At 55.2% G+C, this 12,245-nt stretch overlaps 1 protein-coding gene and 1 long non-coding RNA gene across 4 annotated transcripts; one reads left to right on the top strand and one right to left on the bottom strand.

The window, feature by feature from the left end:
• Window positions 1-66: 66 nt before the first annotated feature.
• Window positions 67-2,251, top strand: LOC115837530. The gene is made up of 2 exons (XR_004032543.1): window positions 67-422; window positions 1,829-2,251. It is a non-coding gene; the product is annotated as an uncharacterized LOC115837530 (long non-coding RNA).
• Window positions 2,252-7,898: 5,647 nt separating this feature from the next.
• Window positions 7,899-11,919, bottom strand: ARTN (artemin). Of its 3 annotated transcripts, none has more exons than XM_030823196.1 (5): window positions 11,243-11,919; window positions 10,868-11,016; window positions 9,423-9,549; window positions 8,908-9,070; window positions 7,899-8,837 (listed from the first exon to the last, which is right to left on the bottom strand). In XM_030823196.1, the coding sequence occupies exons 3-5, from the start codon at window positions 9,480-9,482 to the stop codon at window positions 8,374-8,376; spliced, it is 687 nt and encodes a 228-aa protein (XP_030679056.1). In that variant the 5' UTR covers window positions 9,483-9,549; window positions 10,868-11,016; window positions 11,243-11,919; the 3' UTR covers window positions 7,899-8,373. The 3 variants fall into 3 exon arrangements, with proteins under 3 accessions (XP_030679056.1, XP_030679057.1, XP_030679058.1); XM_030823197.1 differs by having other exon boundaries at window positions 8,908-9,046; XM_030823198.1 differs by lacking the exons at window positions 10,868-11,016; window positions 11,243-11,919 and having other exon boundaries at window positions 8,908-9,046; window positions 9,423-9,769.
• Window positions 11,920-12,245: the final 326 nt, after the last annotated feature.

Genomic DNA, 12,245 nt, shown 5'->3' with positions numbered 1-12,245 from the left:
ATGTTGCGCCTAGCCGGAAGGCGGCGCCCTGCTGAGGAGGCCAGGAGCACGTGGGTTGGGGACCTGCAGAGCCCCGCCTGTCCTCGGCCTACCGCGGCGAGCAGGCATTCCGGGTCAGACCGGCGCGGGGCGCTGCGGCCCAACTCTTTAGTAGGACGACGTGACTCGAGGGGCTGGAGGACGGAGGTGGGAGCCTGGGCTAGAGGGTGGAGGCTGGGGAGGTTGCCTGGTCACTCTGGCGCTCCGCTGCGGCGGCATCCTCCGGCCCAGCAAAGGTGCAGCCTGGGAAGAAGGCGTCAGCACCACCCAGAGAAGAGGAGAGGGCACTTGGCACGCCTCAGGAAGGAAAAAAGGAAGGCTCTCGGGACCACCCAATAAGCAACCGGGAAACCACATACCATGGACAGTGCTCGGGCACTTTCGTAAGGTTTTTGGAAGTAACTTTATGTGTAACTAGAGTAAGAGTAGCTTGCATTTAAGTGCTAGGAGCAGGACTTTGCATACCTTAGGTTCAATTTTCTTAATAGCTCTGAGGTGGGTATTCTTATTCATCATTTCAAATGAGATGAGGAAATCGAGCTTGGGGAAAGTTAGGCTTATCCTGCCCCTGGCACACAGACAGGGTGGCAGACCCTGCCATAGATCTGGTCTGCCACAGGCCCCGGTAGTTCCTGCCTCTCACCCCTCCAGTTGTATTTTATTGTTTATTAACTCCTGCCAGCTACCCTAGCAGGGAAGAGGAAAAAAATTAAAAGTGCAAAGAGCTCCTTAGTTTTGTTCAAATGGAGGAAGCTGGCATTGGCAGTAGCTGCTGAGGCCTGAGAAGGTCCATGAAGGCTTCCCTGAGAAGAAAAACTTGATCTGAGCTGGAAGAATAGAGAGCCTGGGAAGGAGAGGGGCCCATTTAGCTGGTAAGCAAAATCCAGTAGGACTCTAAGTCATTCAGCAAGTCTTCATCAATAAAGAACAGCAAGTGGGCCGGGCGCGGTGGCTCACACCTGTAATCCCAGCACTTTGGGAGGCCGAGGCGGGCGGATCACGAGGTCAGGAGATCGAGACCATGCTGTCCAACACGGTGAAACCCCGTCTCTACTAAAAATACAAAAAATTAGCCGGGCGTGGTGGCGGGCGCCTGTAGTCCCAGGAGAATGGCTTGAACCCGGGAGGTGGAGCTTGCAGTGAGCTGAGATCGCGCCACTGCACTCCAGCCTGGGCGACAGAGCGAGACTCTGTCTAAAAAAAAAAAGAAAAGAAAGAATAGCAAGTAATTTATATTCATTTTAAGGGGATATATGTGGGGCGGGGAAGGGGAAGGGTATGAGTAACAGATGAGGTTGGAAAGACAAGTTGGTAGCAATAGATGCTTGTAGGAGTTTGGACATTATCCTAAGTGCAATATGAAACCATGATGGGGTTTCAAGTGAGCAATGATGATTACATTTGCATTTTAGAAAAATCTGCAATATGAAAGACAAATTGAAGGAAGAAAGAGAGGCAGGAGACATTTGGAAGGAGGAAATAGAAAGCCAAAATAAAGTAACTGATTCCAGGCCTGTGCCTAGGGTGTGAAATACCTGGGGCCTGGTGCTGGCTGGTGGTTTCACTGGTGGAGGTGGTGGTGGGCAGGGGAGATGGTGTTGGGAGTGGGGTTTAAATGCACAAATTCTGGACTTAGTCCTGAGTTCAAAACCTGTTTATGCCTCTTTCTAGCAATGAGACCTTAGCTTCTTCTGAAACTCATTTTAGTTAAGGGAGTTTTAGGGGTGGGGGGCTCAGCCCAGAGACCACAGCTTAGTCAGTATGTGTTTTCTTCCTGCCTCCCATCCAGGGCTCCCCCTCACCCCTGCAGGTTCCAGGCATCTGGCAGAGAAAGAAGCCCAGTCTCCCAGCAATGACTCCTGAACATCCTGTGCAAACACTACTTAGGACAGATGGACCGAAGTAGGCCCTGGGGAGAGTTGGGGGCATTTCCGGAGGCCAGACCAAAGGTGATCTCCAGGAGATTTGGATGTTAGTGCAAGATAGCTTAGAGCCAAGTGGCGGATAAGTCTTTGGAAGCCAGAAGGGCTCTTCTCTAAGGAACAAGTGTAGACTTATGGGGGCAAGAACCTGTGGCAACCCTGGGAGAGGTCTGCAGATTCAGGAGGGAACATCCCAAAACTCAGCAGAGGGGGAGAGGGAGCTTTTGTTCGTCACCTGGAACCACTATCAGTCCATGTTCATGTCAAATTAAATGATCACTTTGAAGTTTTTCAGCCTACCAAGATCATGTGAATTTGGTCTGCAAAACCAGACGACTGCCTGCTTGTAGTTAAGAATTCTCAGGGGAAGGCCGGGCGCGGTGGCTCACGCCACCAGCACTTTGGGAGGCCAAGGCGGGTGGATCACGAGGTCAGGAGTTTGAGACCAGCCTGGCTAACATGGTGAAACCCCCGTCTCTACTAAAAATACAAAAGTTAGCCTGGTGTGGTGGCGGGCACCTGTAGTCCCAGCTACTTGGGAAGCTGAGGCAGGAGAATCTCTTGAACCTGGGAGGTGGAGGTTGCAGTGAGCTGAGATTGCGCCATTGCACTCCAGCCTGGGCAACAGAGCAAGACTGTCTCCAAAGAAAAAAAAAAAAGAATTCTCAGGGGGAGATTATTACCCTTTCTTATACCAAGGTTAGGTCAGACAGGGGCAGGTTTCTTTCCAATTCACCTTCACAGTGTAGGCATACACTGGCCTTTGAGGTCCTGGCCTTATGGAGAAGTTTCTAAATAGACTACTGGGGTACTTGTTTACCCCCACCTAGGGTTGCCAGAAAAAAATCAGGACACTTATTTATTTATTTTTTTTGAGATGGAGTCTCGCTCTGTCGCCCAGGCTAGAGTGCAGTGGCATGGCTCACTGCAACCTCTGCCTCCCAGGTTCAAGCAATTCTTCTGCCTCCCGAGTAACTGGGACTACAGGTGTGTGCCACCATCCCTGGCTAATTTTGTATTTTTAGTGGAGACGGGGTTTCACCATATTGGCCAGGCTGGTCTCGAACTCCTGACCTCGTGATCTGCCCACCTCGGCCTCCCAAAGTGCTGGGATTACAGGCGTGAGCCACCGCACCTGACCATCTATTTAATTTTGAGTATCAGATAAACAACAAATTTTTTTTTTTTTTTTTTTTGAGACAGAGTCTCACTGTCGCCTAAGCTGGAGTGCAGTGGCGCAATCTCAGCTCACTGCAAGCTCCGCCTCCTGGGTTCACGCCATTCTCCTGAGTAGCTGGGACTACAGGCGCCCACCACCACACCCAGCTAATTTTTTGTATTTTTAGTAGAGACAGGGTTTCACCATGTTAGCCAGGATGGTCTCGATCTCCTGACCTCGTGATCTGCCCGCCTCGGCCTCCTAGAGTGCTGGGATTACAGGCGTGAGCCACCGCGCCTGGCCTTTTTTTTTTTTTTTTTGAGACGGAGTCTTGCTCTGTGGGCCAGGCTGGAGTGCAGTGGCGCCATCTCGGCTCACTGCAAGCTCCGCCTCCCGGGTTCATGCCATTCTCCTGCCTCAGCCGCCCGCGTAGCTGGGACTACAGGCACCCACCACCATGCCCGGCTAACTTTTTTTGTATTTTTAGTAGAGGTGGGGTCCCACCGTGTTAGCCAGGATGGTCTTGATCTCCTGACCTCGTGATCCGCCCACCTCAGCCTCCCAAAGTGCTGGGATTACAGGCGTGAGCCACCGCGCCCGGCCTTTTTTTTTTTTTTTTTTTTTTTTTTTTTCTTTTTTGAGATGGAGTCTTACTCTGTCACCCAGGTTGGAGTGCAGTGGTGCGATTTTGGCTCTGCAACTTCCACCCCCTCGGGCTCAAGCAATCCTTCCACCTCAGCCTCCCAAGTAGCTGGACCACAGATGCACGTCACCACACCTGGCTAAGTTTTTGTATTTTTGGTAGAGACAGGGTTTCACTATGTTGCCCAGGCTGGTCTTGAATTCCTGAGCTCTAGCAATCCACCCGTTTCAGCCTCCCAAAGTGCTGGGATTACAGGGGTGAGCCACTATGCCCAGCCAAATTTTTTGTATAAGTATGTCTCAATTGTTGCATTGGACATACTGAAAACAAGTATTTAGGCCAGGCATGTTGACTCGCACCTGTAATCTGAGCACTTTGGGAGGCCAAGGTGGGAGGATCTCTTGAACTCAGGAGTTCAAGACCAGCCTGGGTAACATAGCAAGAGCCCATCCCTACAAAAAAAAAACAAAAAAGTTAAAAAATTAGCCAGTCGTGGTAGAATGCACCTGTAGTCTTAGCTAGTTAGGAGGCTAAGGTGGGAGGATCACTTGAGCCCAGGAGGTGGAGGTTGCAGTGAACCGAGATCATACCACTGCACTCCAGCCCAAGGGACACAGCAAGACCCTATCTAAAAAAAAAAAAAGTGTATTTATTGTTTACCTGAAATTCATTTTTTTTTTTTTTTTGAGACGGAATCTCACTTTGTTGCCAGGCTAGAGTGCAGTGGCACAGTCTTGGCTCACTGCAACCTCTGCCTCCCGGGTTCAAGTGATTCTCCTGCCTCAGCCTCCCAAGTAGCTGGGACTACAGGTGCGTGCCACCACGCCCAGCTAATTTTTATATTTTTAGTAGAGACCGGGTTTTACCATGTTGGGCAGGGTGGTCTCGCTCTCTTGACCTCGTGATCCGCCCACCTCGGCCTCCCAAAGTGCTGGGATTACAGGCATGAGTCACCACGCTGGGCCTGAAATCCAAATTTAACCGGATGTCTTTTACTTTTATTTGCTACCCTACCCCTACTTCCATCTCCAAGTATAGTTTCCTTGATGGCAAAACATGTTTCTCACTGGTCTCTGAATCCCTGAAACTAGCCCAGTGCATGACACTTCATGCTCAGTTAATATGAAGAGAAGGTAACTTATCTGGCTGCAGGGTTGAGAATGGTTGGAGGGAGTTGTGACTGGAGACAGTGAGACCAGGTAGGAGGATGAGCAATAAACCATCCAAAAAATTATGAAGGCTTCAGTAGCATAGCACTGAGGATAGGGAAAGGGGATGCATCTGCAGGATCTAAGGATTTGGTGACCAATGCTTAAGGGACATGACAGAGCTTAAGGAGCCTAGGAGATTGCCCAAGTTTCTGGCTGTGTCACTGGATGAGCTTGGTGCACTCACTGAGGAGGGAACACTGGGGAGGGTCTGGAAGCTGGACAGCAGGGAAGCTCATTGATGTGAGGAGCAGAGCAGGTTGGAGAAGGGTGGACAGCAGATCTGATGGAGCAAACGGAAGACATCCAGTACGGATATGTTAAGCTTGAGGTCTCCCAGGATATACAGATAGAGGGATTGGAATTACAGAATGTTCTAGACTGGAGATGAAATGTGAGCATGGTCAGCATGGAGGTGGTAACTGAAACCACGGGAGTAGACAGTGCTGCTCAGGGAGAGAGTAGAATGGGAAGAGGAGAGAGAGTCGGTATCAGAGCTCTGAGGAACATGAGAGGCAGAGAGAGGAAGAGGAACTCAGAAGTCGTTTGAGAACAAGCCCCTGGAGGAGTGGAAGGAGAACCCGGAGAGTATTGGACAAAGAGAGTCACGGGAAGACAGGTTTTCAAGGAGGACTGATACTATCGAATGCTTCTGAGAGTTCAGAGGACTAAATGGCCTTTGGCTTTAGTATTGATCAGAGTCACCTGTGGCCCCAGGAGCTACAATGTGCCACCTGGTGACAGGTTATAGCTACTATGTGGTAAACAGAGATACAGCTCTGCAGCCTGTTTCCTTTGGGGAAAACAACCTTTTCTTTCTTGCTTGCTTCTTGCTTTCTCTCTCTCTTTCTCCTTCCTTCCTTCCTTCCCTCTCTCTCTCCCTCCCTCCCTGCTTCCCTCCCTCCCCTCCTTCCCTCCTTCACTCTCTTTCTTCCTTTTGATTTGGGTTGTCCTGAGTTGCAAACTGAGGCTAATTCATATGGGAATGTGTTCTTGGAGCTGTTGCTGTCTTGTTCCGGACTCTGAGATGTTGAGCACAAGCTGTCTGGGGTCCAGAATGCAGCCTCCAGCTGGGGTGGGCCCTATTCCCTCAAAAGCTGGCAGCCTGGGGGAATGTCGACAGCCAGCACCTTTGGCTTGGGCTGTGGCCCTGTCACTGTGAGCATTGTCAGAGATGGCTTCAGTTGGTCTCCTTTACTGGCTCTGGAGCAGCCATGTCTACTGAGTAGCGGGTTTGGGGACTAGGCTAGGCTTTAAAGTCTCGCCAGCAGGGGGCTGCCTGGCCCCAATAACCCTGGAATTGACAGAATGTCCTTCTCTGCCTGCAGCCAGCCCTCTAAACTGTATGGCCCCGGGGCCATTTTCTTTGCAGGAGGGAAGGTGGAACTAAGGATCCTGAATCCGTTTGGAGGCAGAGAGGGGCCAACAGGGTGTTTGAAGGGAGCAAAGGCATTGAAATTTTTGGAGCATCTAGAACTGGGGCAGTGAATGCAGAAGAGTGGGAGCACACACACGTTTCTCCTCCTTGATCCAGAATGGGCACAGCCTTCAGAGAGCTCTTGCCAGCTCCTCACTCTAGCCTGGGTGAAGGGGGCGTCTGTGCCAAAGCAGGAAGGCACACAGGTGGATTGGAAGGAATTTCTCTCAGCAGCGTTAAATGCTTGAGGGATCTCGCCCTCGACCCTCTCCATCTCTCGTAGTGCTCCCATTCACCCCCGGCTGCAGCTCCTGCCTCTGTGCTGACAGCTGTCACATCAGTCCAGCCCAGACCTCCCTCGGCAGCTCCAGACCAGCAGATCCCACTGCCTTCTGACAACCCCTCTGGATGTCCCACAGTTCCTCAGACTTAGCATCCTTTCCAAATCCATGCCCCCATCTCATTTCCAAAAAAGAAAAATCACAGAGGCCTCCCCAATACAAATGCATAGGACGTGGGAAACAAGGTTTCAAAGGATATCCAGAAAAGCTCAGGGATAGCCCTGGCCTTTTGGAGGTGACTTGGGGGGTGGTGTGAGAGGCCAGGGTCAGCACTAACTTCTCCTTTCTTCCCCACGAAGGTGTGGACTTTGTAGCTTCCTGTCCTTTTTGTACCATTTGCCAAATTGGATTTAAATACTTATTACTGTAATTGCTTTTACTTATTGTCTGTCTCTCCTGGTTGAAGCTTCTCGAGGGCAGGGATCATGTCTGTTTCACTTCTGTATCCTTGGCATCTATCATATAATCAGTATCTGACATAAAATAGGTGCTTAATAAATATTTGTTTGAATTAATGAATATCCTTGTTTATCACCCAGGATGCAGATCCTGCTGGGGCCCTTATCTTTTCCTGCCTCCTTATCCCCATGGAGCTCTGTGCTTCGCTTACTGGAGCCAGCACCCCACTGCACCCTCTCCCAACCCTCAGTTTTTTTCAGATGCCCTCATGCCCTGGGCTGCTTCATGGAATGTGGATAGTGAGTTAACCATGCTGGCCTGTCTGCAAGCAGAGGCATGTGTATATCTGACAAGACACCTTCAAGACAATTCCCTGGATGGTAAGAGACTGATCAATGACAGTGGGGCGGGGCAATGGGTGCTTCTCTGTATCTTTACCCACCAAGCGGGGGCCTCAAAGATGCCAGAGGTCACACAGACAGGGCTTTCTCCACAGACGGCTCTGTAGTCTCTTTCCCCAGAGGTAAGCCCAGGCCCAAGTGAGCAGCCTGCCAGGACTAGTGACTGCACCCTTGCTGCCCGCCCTGCCCCTGCCTGTGTTCCATGCCTCCCATCCCGGAGCTGCTGGGTGGGGGCCGGAGATCCAGGCCAGGTCTGTGATAGCTGAGTCAGCCTGAGGTGTGTGAGTGCAATCAGCAAGGCATGATCTCCATCCAGCCTCTTCTCCCCAACCCCCTACTGCCCAGGAAAGGATCTGACAAGCCACAGAAGTAAATAAATAACTTAGAAATAATAAATAGGGGCCAGCTCCCACGAGTGAGTACAGGCCAGTTCCAGCACAGGCACTTTCAGCCAAGCAACTGCAATATGTGTCCTTCAAATGCTGTCCCTACAGGGCCTGGGCAGGGGCTGATGCCTCAGCCACCGTAGAGTTCATCAGAGGAGGGGTCCCAGGTTCGAGGCCTGGCCAGTGCCAGAGTCTGTGAGAAGTGGGTCCGAAGGGCGCCATAGCTGAGGTCTCTGATGTCTTTTAGGCTGGGATCCGCAGGGTGAGGGCTCTGGGACTGCCAGTCAGTTGTCCCTTCACCTCTCCGGGGATGATGTCCATCACTCAGCGGCAGGGGCCTCTCAGCTCTGAGGCCTCCGTCCCTGCTGAGGCCGCTGGCTAGTGGGACTCTGCGGGAGGGTCCCAGGCAGGAAGAGCCACCGGTAAGGGTCCAGTCTGCAAAGCCCTGGAGCGAGCCCTCAGCCCAGGCAGCCGCAGGCGGTGGCCGAGAGGCGGTCCACGGTTCTCCAGGTGCTGTTGACGTCCATGAAGGAGACTGCTTCGTAGCGCGTGGGTCGGCAGCAGGGCTGGCTGACGGGCCGGGAACCCGGGGGCGGTCGCAGGGCCCCGGCGCCCAGTAGGCTGGCCAGGCTGAGGTCGTGTGGAGAGCGCGCGCGGCGGCAGGAGCCGCTGCAGAAGCGGAAACGCACCAGCTCGTCCGAGCGGTGGCCCAGGCCGAGCGCGCGCACCGGCACCAGCTGCGAGCGCAGGCGGCAGCCCCGCGCCCCCGCTGCCCGAACGTGGCTGCCCGGGCCCCCAGCCCGCGCCGCGCGGCTCCCGCGGGGAGGAGCAGATGGGGGCGCGGGCGGCGGGGGCGCAGGCCGAGAAGGCTGCGGCGGCGGCCGCCGGGCTCTTCCACTGCACCAGCGGGTCGTGCGTCCTCCTGGAATGAGACCCAGTCACGCGCGGTGTCCCGGGCCAGCCCCGCCCCGCCCCCTCGCCCTCTCACCTACCCGGCAGGTGGCCGGCGGGGGACGCCAGGACAGGCGCGGGGCCTTCGCGGGGGGCAGGGCTGCGGGGCGCGGGGCCCAGGGAGGCCTCTGCGACGCTGCTCAGCAGAGCCAGAGCGGCCAGGGTGGGCCACAGGGCAGGCTGCGCGGAGAGACCAAGTGGAGCCTCAGGGAGAAAGAGGGCGCCCAGGTGGGCTTGGGGAGGAAGGACCTCAAGGAGGGGTTGTCCTCGGGCTGAGATCAGGCCGGGCATGGGCTCCTGGCTGTGTGGAGGGGAAACTCAGAAAGGGCCTAGGTTCCAGTTTGCTGGGTTTGCTGCCTCTGGGAGCCCAGGGGAGGAATCACCTGAGTGCATCGACCATTCAGAGTAGTCCCGCTCCTCCTCCCATTCACCTGGTCCCTCCCTGACCATTTCCCCTCCCACACCTAACCGCTGCCCAAGCCAAGCCCTGCTCTCCCTCGCCAGTCAAGCCGCCTTTCCTCAGTACCAGGTAGGAGTCACTGGGAGAACCACTCACCTGCCGCCTAGGCCAGGGGCAGTGGGACAGCGCGGAGAGGCCTCCAAGTCCAAGTTCCATCTCTATCAACACCAGGAGCGCCCATCAGCCTTTGTTGAGCTGTTCCCCCACCCTCCTCTTGAGGCAGCTTGTAAATTAAGAGATGAGTTATCTTTTGGGGGGGCCGTCCTGCCACCCCAGTTTCTCCAGGTGAGGAACAAGGGGCCTACACAGCTGTACTCAACCCAGCAGAAGTAGCTGCACTGGGAACCTTACTATGTGTTAGGTGCTTTGCAGCTATTCTTTCACAACTCCATGAGGTAAATGGTTTAATCCCCTTTTTCCAGATGAGCAAACAAGGCTCAGAGGTTGTCTAAGGTTACAAGGTCACACAGCCAGAGGGGAGAGAGGGGTCCTTTTTTCCCAGAACTTTCCTGCTCTGTGCTGTAGGGCTGGAGATGCCAGAAGTGGCTGGAGGGAGTTATAGCTGGACACACTTGGTCCTACAGAGGCCTTCACCCCAGGCTGCCAGAGAGGAAGCTGAGGGCTGGAGAAGAATTAGGGTGCTAGCTGGTCACTCTAAGAGTTATCTCATGATAGTGAGCCCCAAGCCTCAGCCTGTGCTGCCCACCCAGAGCTGCTTCACCTTGCCCCTCTGTGAACTGTGTTCTGGACCCAGAGCCACCTGAGTTCTCTCCTCTGACCATAGGTGTCCCTCGATGACCACAGAGCTGGGGGATGGTGGGAGCTAATGGGCCCTCTGAAAACATGGGGCCTGGGCCATGGCTTCCTGTGGCCACAAGGGGGCAGAGTCTGCCAAGCCTGCAGATTCCAAGCAGGGTGGGCTTTTCTATCCCCTCAGCTACGTTCAGGCCTGAGCCACTCCCAGGAGGGCCAGCTAGGCTTCCATACCAGCCTGGTCTCTCAGAGCTGAGCCACCCTGGGAGCTGGTCTAGGTCTGTCCCCCTCCCAGCCTCCTATGGATCTGGCAGCATAGTCATGCTCCTAGAAGTTTCCCCCTTGAGCCATCGTTCCTGATCCCAGCCAGCCTTCCTAAGCTCCCACTGCTGGCACTCCCAAACACCATTTTGGGGTCCCAGAGCCTTCATAAGTCCTCATTAGCCAGCCTCCTCTTGGGTCCCAGCTGCCACCCTCATCCTCATCCTTTAGCACACAGAATGCCTGCACACCTGTGGAACAGACCCCCAGGTCTTCCTGGGGTTGTCTTCCAGGTCCTGGTAGGCGCCTCTTGGCTAAGTGGAATCAGGGCCTCCGAGCCAGGCCGGTGACTGTTCTCCGTGATGGAGGGAAAGGCAGGCAGGGCAGCCTTGGGAGCCCTCTGCGCTAGGGGGAGCCTGGGAGCAGGTCTCTTGAGGGCAGCTCAGGCCCTGCCTCCTACCTCCTTGTGGTCTAGGGCCATTTGGTTCTCTAGCCCTTGCCTCCCCATCCACCAGCCCGCTACTCACCACGGGGTCCTGCACCGTGTTCTTCTAGGCACCTTTCCGGGGACCAGTGCTGGGCTTTCCCCCGAAGCTCAAACGGCGCATGCCCAGGACTGTGCACCTGGCAGTGCCTCTTTTAGCCAAAAGTGTGGCCTTGGCAGCCAGTCTGTACCCTGTAGCGGCAGCGGGAGCCTCACATTACAGTGGGCCGGCAAGGCCAGCACAGTCCAACAAGCGACAAGAGGGACTGAGGGGCTGGGAGGGGCGGAGAACTGTGCCGAGGGCCCAAGAGAGGGAGGATGCAAGAAAGGAGAGGAGGGGGGTGGTCCTGTCCACTCCCCTAGCCCAGGAGCGTCCATCCAGGGCTGGGACCAGAAACAGGCAAGTGGGCTGGCTTACCTCGGGTGTGAGGCTCCAGGCCCGGGTGGCAGCGAGGGCTGGGGCCCGAGGGACCTGCTGCTGGCGGAGCCCGCGGGCCTTGTCTGGGGGCCGGGCCCAACTCCATCCCTCAGCAGCCTCCTGCCCGCCGCCGCAGCCGTCCGGTGTCAAATTCCAGCCCCAGCGTCACCAGATCCCGGGGTGGGGCTGGGAGCGCCCCTGCCCCGCCCCACCTTTCGGGGCTCACCTGGCTGCTCCACCCGTCGGATCCAGTCCCCCCTAGCTTGGCTAGGTCCCCCGAGGTTGGGAGGGAGGTAGATGCTGGGAGGGGCCCCTCGGATATGGGGAGTAGAGAACTCGAGCGGTGGAGAGGCACGGAAACTGGGAGTTGAGTTTGTAGACACGCAAAGTAGAGAGCTGGGAGGCCGGGCCGAGGGCGGGAGAAAGTGAGTGAGGGCGGGGAGCGAGGGGTAAGCCGGTCCCTGCGTGGGGCGGCTGACTGCTGGTACGTGCAGATTTGGGGGTCCTGGCTGTCTGCCCTGCAGCAACTGCTCTCTGCTCCACCCGATTCTTCTCTCAGCGGCCAGTTCACCTGCCTTGTTGGGTTGCTTAGCCTCTGCGCAGCTTTCAGGGTCTGACTCTGCTCTAGTCTCCCCACAGCTCACCTCCTGTGCTGCTTAGGGCTTGGAGTACGGACACACTTGCAAACACGGGGGTCACTGGGGCACAGCAAGGGCAGTGTTGGTAGAAGTGGGTACTGAGGGCTGAAGGCAGGGGTCACAGAGGAGGAACATCTGAGCTGAGGCTTGAAGTAGGTAGCTGGAGGGCAGCATTTCAGATGCCTAATTATGGCAATTTGGCAGGTGGGGTGAGGGCTGGGTAAGTAACATGGATGGAAAGATCCTGACACTGGGGACTATTGGGAGGGTTTTGAGCAGAATGGTGTGATCAGACAGGCATTTTTGGTGGATGACTCTGGCTGTAGTAAAGAGGATGGGGTTGGAGAGAAAGGTGGAGGCTGCTG

Source organism: Nomascus leucogenys, chromosome 12 (genome assembly GCF_006542625.1).
Source record: "Nomascus leucogenys isolate Asia chromosome 12, Asia_NLE_v1, whole genome shotgun sequence".
NCBI classification, from domain to species: domain Eukaryota; kingdom Metazoa; phylum Chordata; class Mammalia; order Primates; family Hylobatidae; genus Nomascus; species Nomascus leucogenys.
Note: the sequence above shows the minus strand (reverse complement) of the source record. Positions and strands in the feature narration are given on the sequence as shown.